The sequence below is a fragment of the Opisthorchis viverrini genome (assembly GCF_000715545.1).
Source record: "Opisthorchis viverrini unplaced genomic scaffold opera_v5_114, whole genome shotgun sequence".
In the NCBI taxonomy this organism is placed as follows: domain Eukaryota; kingdom Metazoa; phylum Platyhelminthes; class Trematoda; order Opisthorchiida; family Opisthorchiidae; genus Opisthorchis; species Opisthorchis viverrini.
The window spans coordinates 489074-505750 of NW_008751769.1; the positions used below are offsets into that span (position 1 = coordinate 489074).

A 16677-nucleotide genomic window follows, 5' to 3' on the forward strand; every position below is an offset into this window, starting at 1 on the left:
CGTCGACCCACTGAACTATACTGGGGGGTGTCCGCGTGACATCCACAGAGTTCCTCATACCAGGTTGGTCCATGGGTAGAGGTCTGGCCCTCCAGGTTGGGAGTTGGAACATGTATGGCGACATATTCCGTAAAAATGTTAATGTACTTGCATTTCCAGCCCAAAACCGCTGCCTTGCGGTTAGGCTTTTCAGCCAGAGGCTTTGGTTGAGGACCGTAATCGTCCTCCTGTCTAGGTGTGAGCGCCTTGGTAGTATCCCAGCCCTCGTACAATGGTTGGGTTGTACGGCGGTGAAGCATCAGTGCCAACACTGATGTTGCTGTCTTTGATGATGATGATGATGATCTACCTCAGGCAGTCTCATCCGCTGCTGTCTTTGATGATGATGATGATGATCTACCTCAGGCAGTAGTGTCTCATACGCCTTATCTTCTCACTTCACCAACAGATACATTTTACGTAATCGCACTCCAGCTGTCTTTGACGTCAACACTGAGTGTTCAACCGGTAAGTTATTCGAACTCATATGTGCTACTTCCACCTTCATCTTTCCGGTTTGTTACAGGACCTGGATTTATATGTGGAATTACGGTTTACTTTCTAACAATCGAACAATCCGATTAGTTCGGGCAACTGAATCTACCTCGTGAATGGGGCCCCAGTCAGCATAGGATCCAAACGATAAAATTTTGATATTTTCAAGATATTTGGGGACTTTTAATGGAGATTTCGTGCTGTAAGTTAACGTGCTTTAGACGGAGCTATGATAATGAATTCACATTCGCTCATAATAGGTGCGACAATGAAGAGGTGTCAGTGGGTCTTTACTTGGGAAGATTGTGATGGGAGCTTTGCATTGAAGGAAATAGCCTGGATGCACGGGCGCCCTTGAGGGCACGAATGGGCCACCTGACAATGTCTCTAACCATCGACGTGTCCTGTCTCGGTGTCCCGATCCAGGGAGACGTCAGTGACCGGCGCATCTGAGTTTGCTGGTAATCCCTTCCATACTTTGCTGCCAAGTCATTGTTTGACCATCCGAGGAAGTCGGTTGACTGCCGTACGTGGCAGCACGTAGCCAAGCCAGCACAACCTATGGAGTATGGTCAGTTCGTTTATCGTGAACGAGCTATCTCTTCCGAAAACCACTCGACCTACGAATTACTGATCCGTTGTTCCAACGAGACCCTGGTAATGCTCCGAAGACAGCAATACACACAATCCGTTTGACGTCCTCGGCTCGTAGCGGCCGGGTCTCGGGCCCGCAGTGAACAAGAGACATTGGCTCTTTTACAGCGGCTGGACGTACACAAAACTCCGACACCAGATGCTCCGCATCAACTCACTCTTTTCCATCTCGCAACACTATCGACAGCACCTCTGGATGCATTTTCCAGATTTACCGAGTGGAAGATGGCAACGATCAAATCAACTCACAAATGTCTTGAGTTGTTGGTACAGTGCCCAGAGCTTTATGTAGAGCACGGTGAACCACTACTGCTGAAATCGGAAGCGATAGGCAACGTGGTGCACTTACGGGACTACGTAGATCACGTATTTCGTGCATTCGATGAGAGCATATTTTGACTCTGGGTGACCCTAGGCTCCTGGACATTAGCAATCCTAGAACGATATAGGAATCATATCATATAGGGATCTATGTAATGTTGACACTAAATAATCTCCGGTCATTTTACCTAATGGCATCACGTTGGCATCAGCACTTCCTAAGTAAGTTAAGGTTTATCGGTAGTTTATCACTGGAGATGCGTCAAGCGAGTGGTTCGCAATAGAATCGTGTGTAACCGTGTTCTGAGGACGAATATTCTCTTGCAGATCGCTCAGCCGCCATTCTAACAAGGGACTATAGCACACACCAATGCTGCCATGTTGTTGCTCCATGTTGACCTGCAGGACGCTTGTGTGCGGCTGGTTGTCCTCACATACGGCCATTTTGACCTCGCCTTGTTTGACAGATGGATTCCTCCTGACGGGTCATGCAGATAAAATCCAGTGGAACTAAGAGTACGTACTTGCAAGTGCGTGAGGTGAATCACGACAAGAATCACACCTGAGTATTTCACCCCATTTTCGGTCCACCCGCCTGAGCTATTTATGCAAGTTCCTTTTACTGTGGAATAAAGGCTGTTTTGACAAGCATGTTTCGCAGTCAAGGCAGCATGCATACGAGAAGCAGCAGCAGAGACTCAGCATACCCGTTGGCATTTATAATTGCTTAATTATGGGCAACGCGGACTGCTCGATGTGGCAGGCTGAGTATTCACCAGAGACCACTGAAACGTTGTGGATGCAGTGCGAACTAGCAACAGACAATGCCACAATTAATTTGCAAAAATAGCTAGCAACCTAACACAGGAAGTTGGATTGAGAAACCGAGTATTGATAGATGACTCGTTTATTTGACTCCACTTTTCAATTGAAACCCTCTATCGGTTTTACAATCCGGATCGATTACGTGGGTTTTTAGTGGATCATAGTGGATTATAGTACATTTAGGTGAATTTTGAAAGCACTGCTCGCCGACAGTCACCTGTAGTTCGAAACCGGTAAAACCAGAATATCCTTTGTGGAAGACGATCGCAGAACTCCAGTCAGCCTTGAAAGTGCTTACGTATGTCAACATAATACTGTGGGCTGGCTTCGGTGACTATAGTACAAAGTGGTGGTCAGTTTCGCGCTCGACCGTTAGGTTCCCATGAAGGGTAATCTTGAAGGTGATATTGAGATCAACGCCGGTAGCTCATACTTTACGGATGTTGATACCTCGACTGGTGGCGAAACATTTGCGACCAAACCACTCAGCCCAGCTGACAGACGAAATACCACTAGCATGAAATATTAGGTTGCTAACTGACACATGGATGGTCTGAAAACGAACGCACTGAATTATACGTTTGAGTTTACACTATTGCATGAACCATAGGCCTGTAATCAACATTTCATCTTCAGATGCCTGATTTCTGCTCCCGTCTGGAAAATCTGTACACATACTGTTTCCGAAATGAAGACGTCAAAAAAGAATTATGCGGCTGTTTTATGAAAATTGGAGACTCGAAATGGACAAGGTTCATTGGCACCTCTGCAGGAATGGATCTAATGAAGTGAAGTTTGCAAAACCGACTAGAGTGGCTATTTATATTGCTCGTTGCTTAACTTGGGTTTCAGTGTGCGAGCCTTTTTGAAACAGTAAGCTCTACCGAATGTGAGCTATCACATACTTTCTCCCTTTGCGCGAACACTATCAGAATGGATTCATTACTCTGTTTGAGTAAACCCTCAGGTGCCCATTTTGGATGGATCGAGATGTTCTTGTGGCATGACTTCGCGCCAGATGGCATCACCGCACGTGCCGTTAGAAGGTAGTGTATTGGTCCAAGGCACCCTGAAATCCACCATCCATTTTAATTTGGACCACTACCATTTTTTCAAGGCAACGTTTTCCTGGTCATCCAGTATGCACGAGATTTAGGCGAAATGTGGATTGCATAATTTTGACTGATCAGGTTTGAGTTGATTTTGAACAAAGAGTGAAAGGGCTCAAGCGTTTTTCTATCGGAATTTCCGTGAAACGTCGTCACTTTAGGTAAATCTTCTCAGTGCGTCTAGTCTCCACAACGGTAAGCGATTTGATGTAACCCAGTTGACTAATCGAATTGTTTTTATACCATGCGAACAAAAGGCAGATTTTACAGTCGTTTGTGGATTGTCAGCTTCGCTTCCGAAGTTATCTGACTTCCTTGTCTCTGATGATTAGAACTACACTGGCGGGGTGTTTTTTATCGTGGATGGTTTTGGCCTTCCTCGGTTACTTTGCTGTCTGGATGGTTTATCCTATCACTACTAACTTTGTCGTTTTTCGACGTTAGTTCTTTCTAACCTCGGAGCCCAAAGGTTCCCTTGTGGGTCTCCCTATTTTTTTGTAACCTTATGCATACCTTTGTCGATATACCCTTGTAATCTGCTCCCTAGATCCTCACTTGAACGCAACCCCGACTCCAAACAGTGCTGACTCCGTTTCGACTGATGAGAATCTCCCCGCACTAATTGAGTACGTTTTCAATCCATTATTACCCGCCGTGTGTAACGGATGTACTTCCGATTTTGTTGTTTGACCGGTCATGCCAATATGGTCCACTGCAAACACTAAACTACCAACATACTTTCCCTATCACATTGGGGAAAATATGCTTGGTTTACTTTAATCCTTGTGTTCACGGAAGTGCTGTATTCAGTAGAATCGAAACTAGTTGAATGTGCGTTATTTTCGGCACCCATTCTATCGCAGCTTAGCCAATTATTTCACCTTGTGGCTACACATCAATGTGTACCTCCGTTCAGTACTGTTGGCTCCGAAGGGGAAACTAGAACTTGCTCGCTAGCTTCTGTTTCTTATTATTTGGTTAGGTGACCTCCACATGCAAGCTAGCCAAGCTTCTGAAAAAATGAACTAATACCATCTATAGTAGGCTTGTTGGCCCATCCGGTGTGGCGAGGTAGCCGGGAGTGACAATGCATTGAATTGGATTGTAAATGAGTGTATATTGCCAGCTGCGCGCAATTTGCGCTCAATCAGAACGTGAGTTTGACGGTTAATTTGGGACCGTGCTTACTTGAGAATGCACAAGAAGTGCGGAACCGTTTGTGGGATGTCAAGAGGTTTTCAACGACGTGACTAGCGTCCCGTCGAGAACATATACTACGATGTCATGAGTATTGTACCAAGTCTCTGCATTTTCACCCTTGTGTGACGAATAAAGCTGCTGCATATATGGCGTATTTTAACACACACTACCACCAATGCTGCCACGTTAATTCTGGTTATGTGGCGATACTGGTAGCTTATTTTGAACAAATAAACTCATGTACGGGGGACGTACAAGACAAATGGAGTAGAAATAGGTTGGTTTTCACAGTTTTACAGCAGAAGTTATCTCTGTGTTGCACACATTCTTGTTCCCTTTTAAAGTTTCACCGGTACTGTGCGATCCTGTGCTAAGGTCGTGATCTTAAAGCAAGGAATAGGTTACTTAGCCTAAACGCACGATCTAGGTGTCCTGTCTGACAGGTAACGTGTAGTCCAATTCACCGACGAACGGTCAGTAATAAATGTGGCGAAACCGAATTCTACGAACTTCACCTGCGTTTGTTCAGTAGTCGCAATCGGGCAGTGAACAATATATTGAATTGGACTTGGGCAGACAGTATAGATAGGTAGACCGTGGTTCATTAGGAAATTAGCAGTAAACCGTGAGGAGAACTAAAGAAAGGCTTACGGCTAGATTGAACCTTGGGCAGTTAGCAACACAGGATGGCACACGAAGGGCAGCGTGCTATCGGACAAATTAAGCGGGAAAATTGTTGTTCAGTTCAAAGTGGGACAAAATTTCAACAACAAGTCCAGAAATAAATGTAAACAAATCGTCTATAGAGAACGGTTGAGGTAGAGTCAACTTTGTATAAAGCAGAACGGTTCAGTCTTGAAACTTGAGCAGTTACGGAAGGGTAATGAACTAGCCTGAGGAATAGGGAAACAAATAATTACGTCACGTAATTAGCAGGTACGAAGAAACTTTTTAAATCTCTATTAGTTGATGATTGTTTAGTTTGATTCGAAAGCTTTCATCCTTGGCTTCCCCCAAACTTGGACACGGGCCAACGTCGAGATAGTGCGCCCGTCTAGACGCTATTCATGAACTGATTTGAATACACACCAGATGTCTTATTGTTCCCGTCCAACCCATTGTGCTTATTCTGTCAGAGAAACCCAATGGCAACGCCACGGCTTGTTAGAATTTTCATTACAGTAGCGGAGATTGAGAGGTGTGACCAACTCGTATCAACAATAGAACATTGCTTTAACCAATGTGCTACCGTAACTGGAGTAATGTAATGTAACTAGAGTAATGTAATAATTCAGGCTGCCGTTTCTGAAACATGGCTCCCCCCGCTCAATTCGGTCTTCAGCGAATAAGTTCGTCAACTGCAACTACTGTGCGGCTTGTTTGCAGTTTGTAGCTGATGACGGCTATGAAAACAGATTAATCGTTTTCTTTGGCCGACTCATTCTCGGCTTGGTGGAGTTTTTTCGGTGAAAACACATCTGGTGACTTCCAGGCCGATTTTCATCTTTTGGAGTCATATAACTAATAGCTCTTGCCATGGGATAAATCCACCTGAACCTTGGGCAGTTAGCAACACAGGATGGCACACGAAGGGCAGCGTGCTATCGGACAAATTAAGCGGTAAAATTGTTGTTCAGTTCAAAGTGGGACAAAATTTCAACAACAAGTCCAGAAATAAATGTAAACAAATCGTCTATAGAGAACGGTTGAGGTAGAGTCAACTTTGTATAAAGCAGAACGGTTCAGTCTTGAAACTTGAGCAGTTACGGTAGGGTAATGAACTAGCCTGAGGAATAGGGAAACAAATAATTACGTCACGTAATTAGCAGGTACGAAGAAACTTTTTAAATCTCTATTAGTTGATGATTGTTTAGTTTGATTCGAAAGCTTTCATCCTTGGCTTCCCCCAAACTTGGACACGGGCCAACGTCGAGATAGTGCGCCCGTCTAGACGCTATTCATGAACTGATTTGAATACACACCAGATGTCTTATTGTTCCCGTCCAACCCATTGTGCTTATTCTGTCAGAGAAACCCAATGGCAACGCCACGGCTTGTTAGAATTTTCATTACAGTAGCGGAGATTGAGAGGTGTGACCAACTCGTATCAACAATAGAACATTGCTTTAACCAATGTGCTACCGTAACTGGAGTAATGTAATGTAACTAGAGTAATGTAATAATTCAGGCTGCCGTTTCTGAAACATGGCTCCCCCCGCTCAATTCGGTCTTCAGCGAATAAGTTCGTCAACTGCAACTACTGTGCGGCTTGTTTGCAGTTTGTAGCTGATGACGGCTATGAAAACAGATTAATCGTTTTCTTTGGCCGACTCATTCTCGGCTTGGTGGAGTTTTTTCGGTGAAAACACATCTGGTGACTTCCAGGCCGATTTTCATCTTTTGGAGTCATATAACTAATAGCTCTTGCCATGGGATAAATCCACCTTCTCGTAGCTCTGTTCCTTTCATAACTATTGTTTCGCTCATTTATTTTATCTATTTCTGATTCCATTTACGCCTAGTTATCCACTGAAATTTCGTTATGCAAACGAGGCGGGCGAGCCCGTTAACCTTAGACTTTATGCGCACAGAAAGACCTTTGTTCCCGACGATGGTGCTGAGGAGAAACTTGTTGGTTATCGTATTCTGTGCCCGTATGAAGAACTGTTGCTGGCCGGCATCCATTATCGCTTGGATTGGAACGCTCCCAGGTAAGCTCCCGTTTCTGAATCTTCGTGTCTCTTGTATGAAACTCGGCAATACCATCCTCCTACCACATCTAAGTTGGTTAACTGTACGGGTCATGTTAACAGTTGATTCAAATCTTTATCTCCGATTGAGCACCACCATCCCTCATACTGATGCTGTCCGTACGCTCAATTATCTTTATCCCAGCTTGGAAGTGACTGATAAACAATTGACATTCGCCTACTTGTTGGATCCGGATGCGCCTTGCCAATCCACTCTAATAGTTTCCTCTTCTGAAGGATCTCTTCTCCCTCCGGCGAATGCTGTGCCGTCATCCACAGTCACTACGTCAGGAAACGGGAGCTCATCCACTTTCAGTAAACGATCAGCTTCTCCGGTCTCATCTTCCATACCTGTCAAAGTAGCTCTTAGAAAGTCAGTCTCCGCTAGTAAGTTGATGCAAATGGTAGATTATGTCCATTATATGTACTTTTATGTGGGACTTCCCACCTAGTGATCGGTTTTACGGGGTTACTTTTTTCTCCTGTTTCGTAGCCTGTGCTGCTCTTCCCAGTTCACTGTGCTCATCCACTTCACAATCGGCATTAACAGCAAGTTTGACCGTACGATCTCAGCCTAACTCTCCCACCAAAACGAAATCTGCCATGTTTTCACGTTTCGTACACTCTGAGACATCATCTGACGTTGTGGTTCCCGGTGGGTCTTACGAACTTGTCCTGTTAACAGATGTTCGAGAACAGTTTGGGTGAGTTCCACTCAGTATCAGTATCAGTTCAGTGCCCACAGCTAGCAGGTTTAAACTGTTTTTTGAAACCCGCAACAGAATCTTAAAGGAATGGGGGAATTCACTTTACGGCCTGTATCACACAGGTGTCGCGCCGCTGATGTCGCTGCCGCCGTTATCAATTGCTGTCAGCCAGCTGCATGAGCAGCTTTTCACTGCAAATGAATGAATTGTCGTGTGACATTTACGGTTTTGTGATCTGGTGGGCTCTTGTACTTAGTCTTTCACACAAGTCCTGTTGCGGAGACGAAGCCTAACTGAACGGTAGGAAGCGTGCGATTTAAGGCAATATGATCGCCCTTGAACGATGTTTCATCGAAGTCGTCTTAATCATATCAGGGAATGTGTTCGGCTTACTGGAAAGGGTTAGCTTTGTTTTTCAACCACTTGGCTTGTTTTGCTTGTGTTCGTTTATGAACTAGTTTTTTCTACTAAGTCTCACTTACACCCGATAGGCAAGAAACTTTTAATGTCTAGACACTGGTAGTTTCGTGTGGCGACCATAAGTCGTGGATCACAAGGTCCCAGTAAAACGTCGCGTCGTGCAAACATCTGGGAAGGTTAAAGTTCCATTCGATTCAACTTCGTGGAACATTGGTAAGTTAGCATGAATATATTCGTGGTGTCAAAAAGCAATTTAAAACTAGTCAGGAATAAATAACATAAATCACTTGTAAAAATAAACATCAGAAATATTATCACAGATGGATCCTGAAGAATATGCTATCCGTTTAGTGTGTACACTTCGTAAGAAAAATTCTTACCACTGTTTGAGTAAACCATATGGTGGCTACGTTCTGTGCAGGTAAACCACCATCTGCTTTCACCCCAACTGAGAAGGCGTAATAATATTAATAATAATCGTTCAGCTTTTCGGTACGTAGCTGTCATGGTACCCGAACGAAGCACTAAGTCTGGGCTACTACCAGTTTGTTCAAGCCTAGACTAGAACAGTCAAGATGCCAGAGTTGGTTTCAACCACGGATTGAGTAAACCATATGGTGGCTACGTTCTGTGCAGGTAAACCACCATCTGCTTTCACCCCAACTGAGAAGGCGTAATAATATTAATAATAATCGTTCAGCTTTTCGGTACGTAGCTGTCATGGTACCCGAACGAAGCACTAAGTCTGGGCTACTACCAGTTTGTTCAAGCCTAGACTAGAACAGTCAAGATGCCAGAGTTGGTTTGCAACCACGGACCTTTCGGTTAGTAAGTTTGCGTCTTAACCACTGAGCTGCACTGAGCTCCTTAGAAATGTGGTTGTTCCACTTCGCGGAACGACTTTGTCACCTGCAGTTGAACGTATAATCTGTTGATTTTGAGTCACCGGTTTATACCAGATACCGCTTCCCTGTGTAGTTTATAGATTTCCATTGCTGCCATGTACCATTTCTCGAATCAAATTTGTCTACCCGCTTCAAATGCGTCTGATTACCGAGTGGAACTAATGGTCCCTGGCGTGATTCAGTCTTCACTAATTTCTTTTGGCGGCTTCGGACATTAAAATGAGTGCGTAGAGCAGTCAGATAACCGATAGGATAGGCATGCTGCACCCATTCATGGTAGTACTATTCTCAAATTTCTACTCAGTAGAACTGATCAATCCGATCAGAAACGGTCGCTCGGGGATGTCTTACGTTGTACGGGGTATAATATTTCCGTTCAGACTTTGAGTTTTATGTATCTGGTGGCAATCAACCAGCCTCTTTGAAGTTGCCTCCTGTATTATTCGCTGTATTATCACTCATTCTGTTCTAGGCTAAATCGAGTGAAACAACTCCTTCCAGCAGTAATGCATTCGTTGGGAGTCGAGTGTGAATCGCGGGCACTTCCAGTGGGGGACTTTATATGGATCGCCAGATGGCATACGGAATCTGGTAAGATCGGTTTTCATATTGTCTATAACGGAACGTTATGTTCTCGTCTCTCTTCATCGTTGTTGAGTTTGCATAGCGTGGCTTAGTTTAATATTCTATGTAGATTCTTTCGGTGTTAGTCACCACTATGGTTGTGTGCTTTTGCATTGATTCACTTCGGCTTATCACCATTTGCTCGAAAAATGGCGTTTCGACGATATCTGACTCTTGAGTATATCCATAATGTCCTCTATTCAATGAGACTTGCTGATCAAAACCAAAGTGCATCTGAATTATGTCTGTAGGACCTTCTTTGCTCATTACTCTGAAAGTGGTTAGGCATCCGCCAATAATTTTTCTTAAAAGGGCACAGCGAATGCCGTTCGTTCTTCGGATGGACACCACTTTGGATACAGTGATCGTGATGCTTTTGCCGTAACTTAGCAGTGGTTCATGCTTCTGAGGAGCATCTAGTGGTTGAGACCCCGTGTTGGCACTTTTCCATTTGGTGATTTTCACTTTATCCTTCAATTTAGCGCCCATTAGTCCGTCAACCAACCTTAAGGCGACAAACTACATTTTGTTAGGAAACCGCCCAGCACCAACTTCCATCGGTTGGCAGGCAGCACCAAACCTTCGCAGCATTCCTGGAAGGCGTAGAAACTCAACCCGGTGTACATGTAACTCGAGAGATTTGGACTCAGTTGCCGAAATTCACTTTAACTCCTAGGAAGACCACAATACGTATTCCCAATATGCGAGCAGGAAAATCGCCCGGTTCCTGCTTTAGTTTTCTGTTATGCGTTTGTTTATCATTGTATCTATATTTGCTTTTGACATAAATTGATGTTTGTTTGCGTCAACAGGACGCCTCATGGAGGCTGTACTTGATTACGTCATCGAACGAAAACGAGCCGATGATTTGGCCAGCAGTATGGTTGATGGGCGGTTCCAAGAACAAAAGGTGACACTTTAATACCTAATGTAGTGTTTCATTGATGTCGTTTAATGCTCTCACTTTACGCCGATCGCTGCCGTGTTTACTTTTAATCAGACCTTTACCTCAGCTGTTTATTTAAACTTGGTAACTCTTCATAACAGCTCGTAGTGGTGGGGTTCAGGAATTCGCATCCCAATTGCATTTCACCTTCTGGGTACATAGGATGCAAGGCTCTTGGATTTCCTATGGAATCAACCAGCTCAGTCTTCATTTCAGGAGCTTGTAACGACCGTCGAGCAGCGCTCCACCTTTCACAAAATTATTCTCATTTCAAAAGAGGGAACAACCAAATTCTTATTTTTACCTCAACTCGTCTTAAGCACGCTGACTTACCTAACAAAGACCATTCATAATGAGAGCTCCGAATTGTTCTATATGGAAATTCTGGAGGATCTTTCGAAAAAAGCTACAGGCGATATTAATATAGTTGCCTCAACTTCAGATAAAATAATGAACCAAGAAATCGAGAGAGCATTACTATGCCCACTGTCCTCATACAAATCCACGTCGGTCGCCTACAAGTCACTCTCTTAGATGGTCACTACTCTGAAAATAACATCTGAGGAAGATAAGATTCAATGTTTTGATTTTCGTTGGTGCCTTTGGGGACTTCAGTAATATCTGTTTCTGCTTTCTTCGTAAGTAAATTGTATGTCGCTGTGGCTTCACTACTACGTGGTTTGCTCGTTTCAGTACAGTCAGTGCACTTTAGCATACTCGCACTTCTGTGCACTCTTTAAGAAGGCGCACGTCCCATATAGCTATTTAAGCCTCTGAAGCAGCTGCTGAGTTACCTAGTGAAGAAGCTCCATCAGCACAGAATTACTTGTTTACCCCGTCAGCACCGCATATATCGCATCATCGTGGGTGAACTGAATTCGAAATAACCTGGTCTTTGGTTTCAGATGTACAATAGGCCGTCGAATATCCCTCCTCAGAACAGCGTCATAAGAAAAAACAAAGTTGAGTTACCAAGTACTTCTGGATTTAGTTACGTTCTTCTGGCTTGTTATTTTGCTAAACGGCCTACGTTTGTTGTCTCTGTTCACCGTCTACACATTCAAACTGCTACCATCTCACCAACTCTAAAGCAGAGCCAAAGTGCTTGGGCTGTCATTGGTTGATACCGCATGAGGCTCCACTTCTTGTCCCATTTCAGTATCGCATGAAACGAACGCAACTCGCACACACCATCTTCTTGATTGAAGAATGCTCATCAATGCGCAACCAACGTATTCCTTTTGAGACGCTACTTCAAGCTGTTTCCAACGCTCAAGTAAGTCTAGTTCACATAATGCTGGGTTCTAGTCAAAATATGGTGAATTTCCTTTCATTCTCATTTTGGGTCAAGTCAGTTCAATAACTTGTTTATACACCCACGGGGAGCACATAATATTAAACAGCAGAATGTAGCACACTAGACATGTAAGCACGAGATCACGCGCTTCAAGATAACATGAGAACATGTATTTGGAAATCTCACCAAATGGAGTTGACCTTGACCAATAGACCGGCCAACCGTGAGGTCGGAATGTCGTATTGAGATTCACGGGAAAAAGTCGTTCAGATTGATCGTGTATTAAGGGCCCAAATAATTGTAGAAAAGCTAGAATTCAAAGGTCTCTTTCATAAGGTAAAACTTTACGCGGTGAAACCTGCATTTCGAAGTCAGTAGGAGTGGGACAGATGGGCAAAATCTTTCCCTTTGGGTCCAAGAAACCAACCGAAAGTGCCTTACAAGCACAATGGAATGACACAGGAAGTAACGGGTTTCATTGAGTTCAGTCACAATGGAAAGGATTTTTGAGTGAAAATGGTGAAACAAAGATGTCTCGCTTTATGGAGGACAGGTTGAACGTGCTCAGATAATGAAAGCTTCCAGCTTTCAAGCTCAGGTTTTCACAGACATGAATCTGAGTTTGTTCTGGTTACCAGCCTCAAGGCTCTGAAGGGAGCAGCAAAACGTTCGACAAAGGTTTCGGATAAGGGGATGAGTGTGACACTCACACGAATAGGTATGATTAAAATAAAGGATCGCCAGGCCAACGAATCAACCGAACTATTGAGGTTATTCTGATATCGGAAGAAGACTCCGCGTTATAGTGAGAACAACCAGTAATAATAACGATAATAATAATGATGATCATGGTTAGTTGCTTTTCATTGTGGCGGAAACGGGAAGGGAAGTGACTGTATCATGGCAACATTCTGTTCAGGGTACCCAAGATGTTTGGTCAAAGAATGGCAACCTTACCTCACTGAACACCATGCATAATTCGGTTCATTGCGTCATACTGCCTACGGGCCTAGTGACGGTGCACTAGGGAGGGTCAAATTTCCCGCCACTCGCCCCAAAAAAGCCTTATCTAAAGACGAAATGAGAATTATATGTAACCAGGCGGAACCTATTGGTACTTATCCTGGGACGTGGGGTGATTCGGACGGACCTCGTTCATTTTGGTGCTCTTTTGGAGACGTATAAATTAGTCAGGAGAAAGCAGTGGTTAACAATGCTAAATTGGGTGATCGCGTATCAGAACCGAACGTCTAGTTAAGCCGTAGACAGTCACCGTCAGTGGATATCACTGGGTAGGAAACCGCTTGACTGGGTTGCCCAAAGGGTTCCCATGGCAGAGAAAGTAAAAGCCATGTTTCGTTTTCCAACATCGGCGTTCGGAGCTGCCACCGGAAAACTTCCCCCACGTATGCCGCACGCAACTCCCCAGAATGATCTTGATGTACAGCGCGCTCCTACGTCCACTTTCGGTCTTATTAAAGTGCGAAGAACATTCCACTCTTTGCTGGTCATTTTTACAGTCATACACCCTTTGTTGGAAACACCCTTCTTGTACTGACGAGAATTATTCAGGTCCACTAGAAGAGTTTCAACTACGTAACAAGCGTCCACACGGAAGCTGGGATACTCCGGTAATCCCCGAAACAGCGGATAGGGTCAGGTGAAGACCACTTCCGAATTATAGAGCTAGGTGCTGTATGTTGGAATATTAAGGTCGCAATTCACGAAAGACATGTCGAATTAGATGAAGTTGCATGCAGTGATACTTGAAGAACAGTTCATAGGGAAACTAAGAGTGAGCTACGAGAAAGCCAGATAGTAGCAAAAATAAGAGGACCACAGTTTACCTGAGTAACCAGCGACTGATTCTCGGTAACCTGTACTCTCATAGTTGCATCAAGTCTCACCTTCTTTACACCATTCCAGTCGCCATCTCACTGAGTAGTAGCACGGACGCCTACAGAGATATAGAACTCTCGCAATGGAACCAAATTGCTATCGTTACCAGAGTGTAGTGAGTCTTATTGAAGTATGAATGCTCTGACATTTTTAGTCTTCGTGACCCAACAACAACAAAAGATTAACGTTCTTCCCAACTAGCAAAAAAATATTGGGGGATTCAGTATGCCATGGATATTAAGCTTTCTCACCGTAACGCATCAATCTCAACGGCGTCTTGTTTCGTGTCCGCGCTGTCTCAGAAGGGCCTTTTGAACACGGCCCCAACAGTGGCCACATGTGTTTGATCTTGTAACCAAATATCCAGTCTTCGTTGCGAAAAGGATAATTTTGTTTTAGTCGTGCAAGACCAGTTTGATTATCTTTTCTAGTTGCACGAAATACCGCTTTTCAAGTATTTTCGGCTTGCGCAATACCCGTGGCGAATTTCGACCTTGGACGCATTTTGTGATCAGTTTTGCTTTATTACCGTTTCTGTCATCTACTTATCGTTTTTGTGATATCTTCAAGCATTGTCCGTTTCGAGCGCTTCTGCGTTTACTCGTTTGAGGAATGCCGTCGCGTTTTATCACGCAACTTGCCGTGATTCACCTATATCCAACGGCATGCTATTTGTCTTAGCAAAGACCAATAAAATTCATTATTTGCCTTTCACAGTGATTTCGTTAGTTGACAAAGGTTTCTTTGTAATGCACTTATATTTCAAAGGTGCTGGATCGTTCAGGCTCGGAATGTTCTGCTTTCTAACAGGTAATCGACGGTTTCCAAATCATGACGACTCGATGCCCTGAAGACACGGTAGACCTTCTGGCCGCGCTAACAAACGTATTACGGAACAACTGCATAGTAGGTCTCGAAAGTTATTTGTTGATCGATTTGTCCCTGATAGATTGAACTGGCCAACCTACTTGTAAGTACGCCACGGTGTGCACTGACTTCCAGGATGAATTCTATATGATCCTCTCTGTGCTGGGCTGCACACCCATGTCAATAGCCGTGCTGTTTCTTTTCATCCACTTTATCCAAGTGTATTCCTCGCACGTTTGGCAAAGACCAAAGATAACTCCCCATTTCACTTTTCCAGACGAATTTTCTGTTTTTCTTCGAATGATAACCAAGAAGCAGAGGACTCACGCAGTAAGACCTGACGGTAACTGCTGTGTTGAGCCATCGTCCCGGCGTTCAAAACACTCCAAAGACAGCTCAGTGGAACGGTTGGGATAATCCCCTCTAGGAGCCTGTTCCTCCTCGAAACGAACAAATTGTTCAATATCGAAACTGCTAAACTTGGAAACCATACAGGTGCCAACCAGAAAAATGATCTAGAACTCGTTAGCGAAGAATGCTTATTTAAACGGAGATCTTGCCCTGTATATGAAGCTAATCTGTTCTGGAAAACTGAGAAGCAGTGTACAGCTGTTGCATCCTTATTGTGCATTTCCTAAACGTCCAGGGAATGTCGAACTGGCGACCTCCCAGCCACTGATCAGTGGTGTGATCAACTCGCATTTAGACAGGATGTAGCGTCAATCGCGCTTCGATAACGGAATCTGCATAACCTGATCACTGGCTCCTTGGGTGACGGCTTCTCAGATAGAAGTTTCACTTGGGTGAATTTTACGCTTCGACAGGATCGACTGAAAAGTGGTCGCTCAAGGGGACTTGCCGATGTAAGCGTGCGTACGGGAACCGAGTCAACGCTCTTTGACCATAAACATTATGGGTGGGGGGGCTTCCAGTGTTTATGTATCGCGTACTCAATATTCATCCGCAGCTCACTGTAACTGAATGACAGGACGAGAAACTCGCCAAGTACTGAGTTTACCGTGATAGGTTTATGGTCCAGTTCTGAACGTAACTCATTTTCGTAAGAGCATTCTTCCATTCACCACTGAAGGACTAATCCAAACTTCCGTATTTACTCGCAGTAGAGTGAGTTTATCCGATGCTTTAACGTGCGTTTCGCATTTTTTTAAATTTATCCTTAAGCATAACCTACATGTTCGTTCTCCAACCGGGAATCCGGATTCAATGCCACTAAGTCCCAAATTCAATTCTGATTGTCTACGTGCTATCAGCTGGGTCGCCTTCATTCAGTTGGCAAACAAATCACCGCCACCAACCGTTCGCGATGTGTTTGCCAAACAGCTGCTGCAGATCCATGGATTTTCTGGTCCTAAAATATCAGCCATTTTGGACCGATATCCGACGCCTGCATGGTGGGTCATTATTTGGGTGTATATGTTGGTGGGTTCGGTTTTGTTTATCATGTACCACTCCACTTGATATGCACAGGAGCTTAGGACTATACAGCACCACCTCTGCTCCTTACCGCCCACATCCAGCTGGACGTTCTGGCTACCCGTCAGTAGCATGACCGTGACCGCGAGAGTCCTCCGACAAACCATTTGATTATATATATATAT

General features: G+C 44.2%; 2 protein-coding genes across 2 annotated transcripts in view; one reads left to right on the forward strand and one right to left on the reverse strand.

The window, feature by feature from the left end:
• T265_05790 (hypothetical protein) overlaps positions 1–16677 on the forward strand; it is a gene marked incomplete at both ends in the record, with an annotated part of 33899 nt that overhangs the window by 9809 nt on the left and 7413 nt on the right. Inside the window, 11 exons of the mRNA XM_009170884.1 lie at positions 303–507; positions 3605–3638; positions 3991–4069; positions 7166–7354; positions 7539–7780; positions 7887–8097; positions 9898–10016; positions 10862–10959; positions 12155–12271; positions 15002–15097; positions 16241–16470. Of these exons, the coding sequence (XP_009169148.1) occupies positions 303–507; positions 3605–3638; positions 3991–4069; positions 7166–7354; positions 7539–7780; positions 7887–8097; positions 9898–10016; positions 10862–10959; positions 12155–12271; positions 15002–15097; positions 16241–16470 (1620 nt within the window). The remainder of the gene's footprint in view (positions 1–302; positions 508–3604; positions 3639–3990; positions 4070–7165; positions 7355–7538; positions 7781–7886; positions 8098–9897; positions 10017–10861; positions 10960–12154; positions 12272–15001; positions 15098–16240; positions 16471–16677) is intronic.
• The window catches only part of T265_05789 (hypothetical protein), a gene marked incomplete at both ends in the record, with an annotated part of 10296 nt that continues 9000 nt past the window's right edge, over positions 15382–16677 (reverse strand). The window contains one exon of the mRNA XM_009170883.1: positions 15382–15529. Coding sequence (XP_009169147.1) covers positions 15382–15529 — 148 coding nt within the window. The remainder of the gene's footprint in view (positions 15530–16677) is intronic.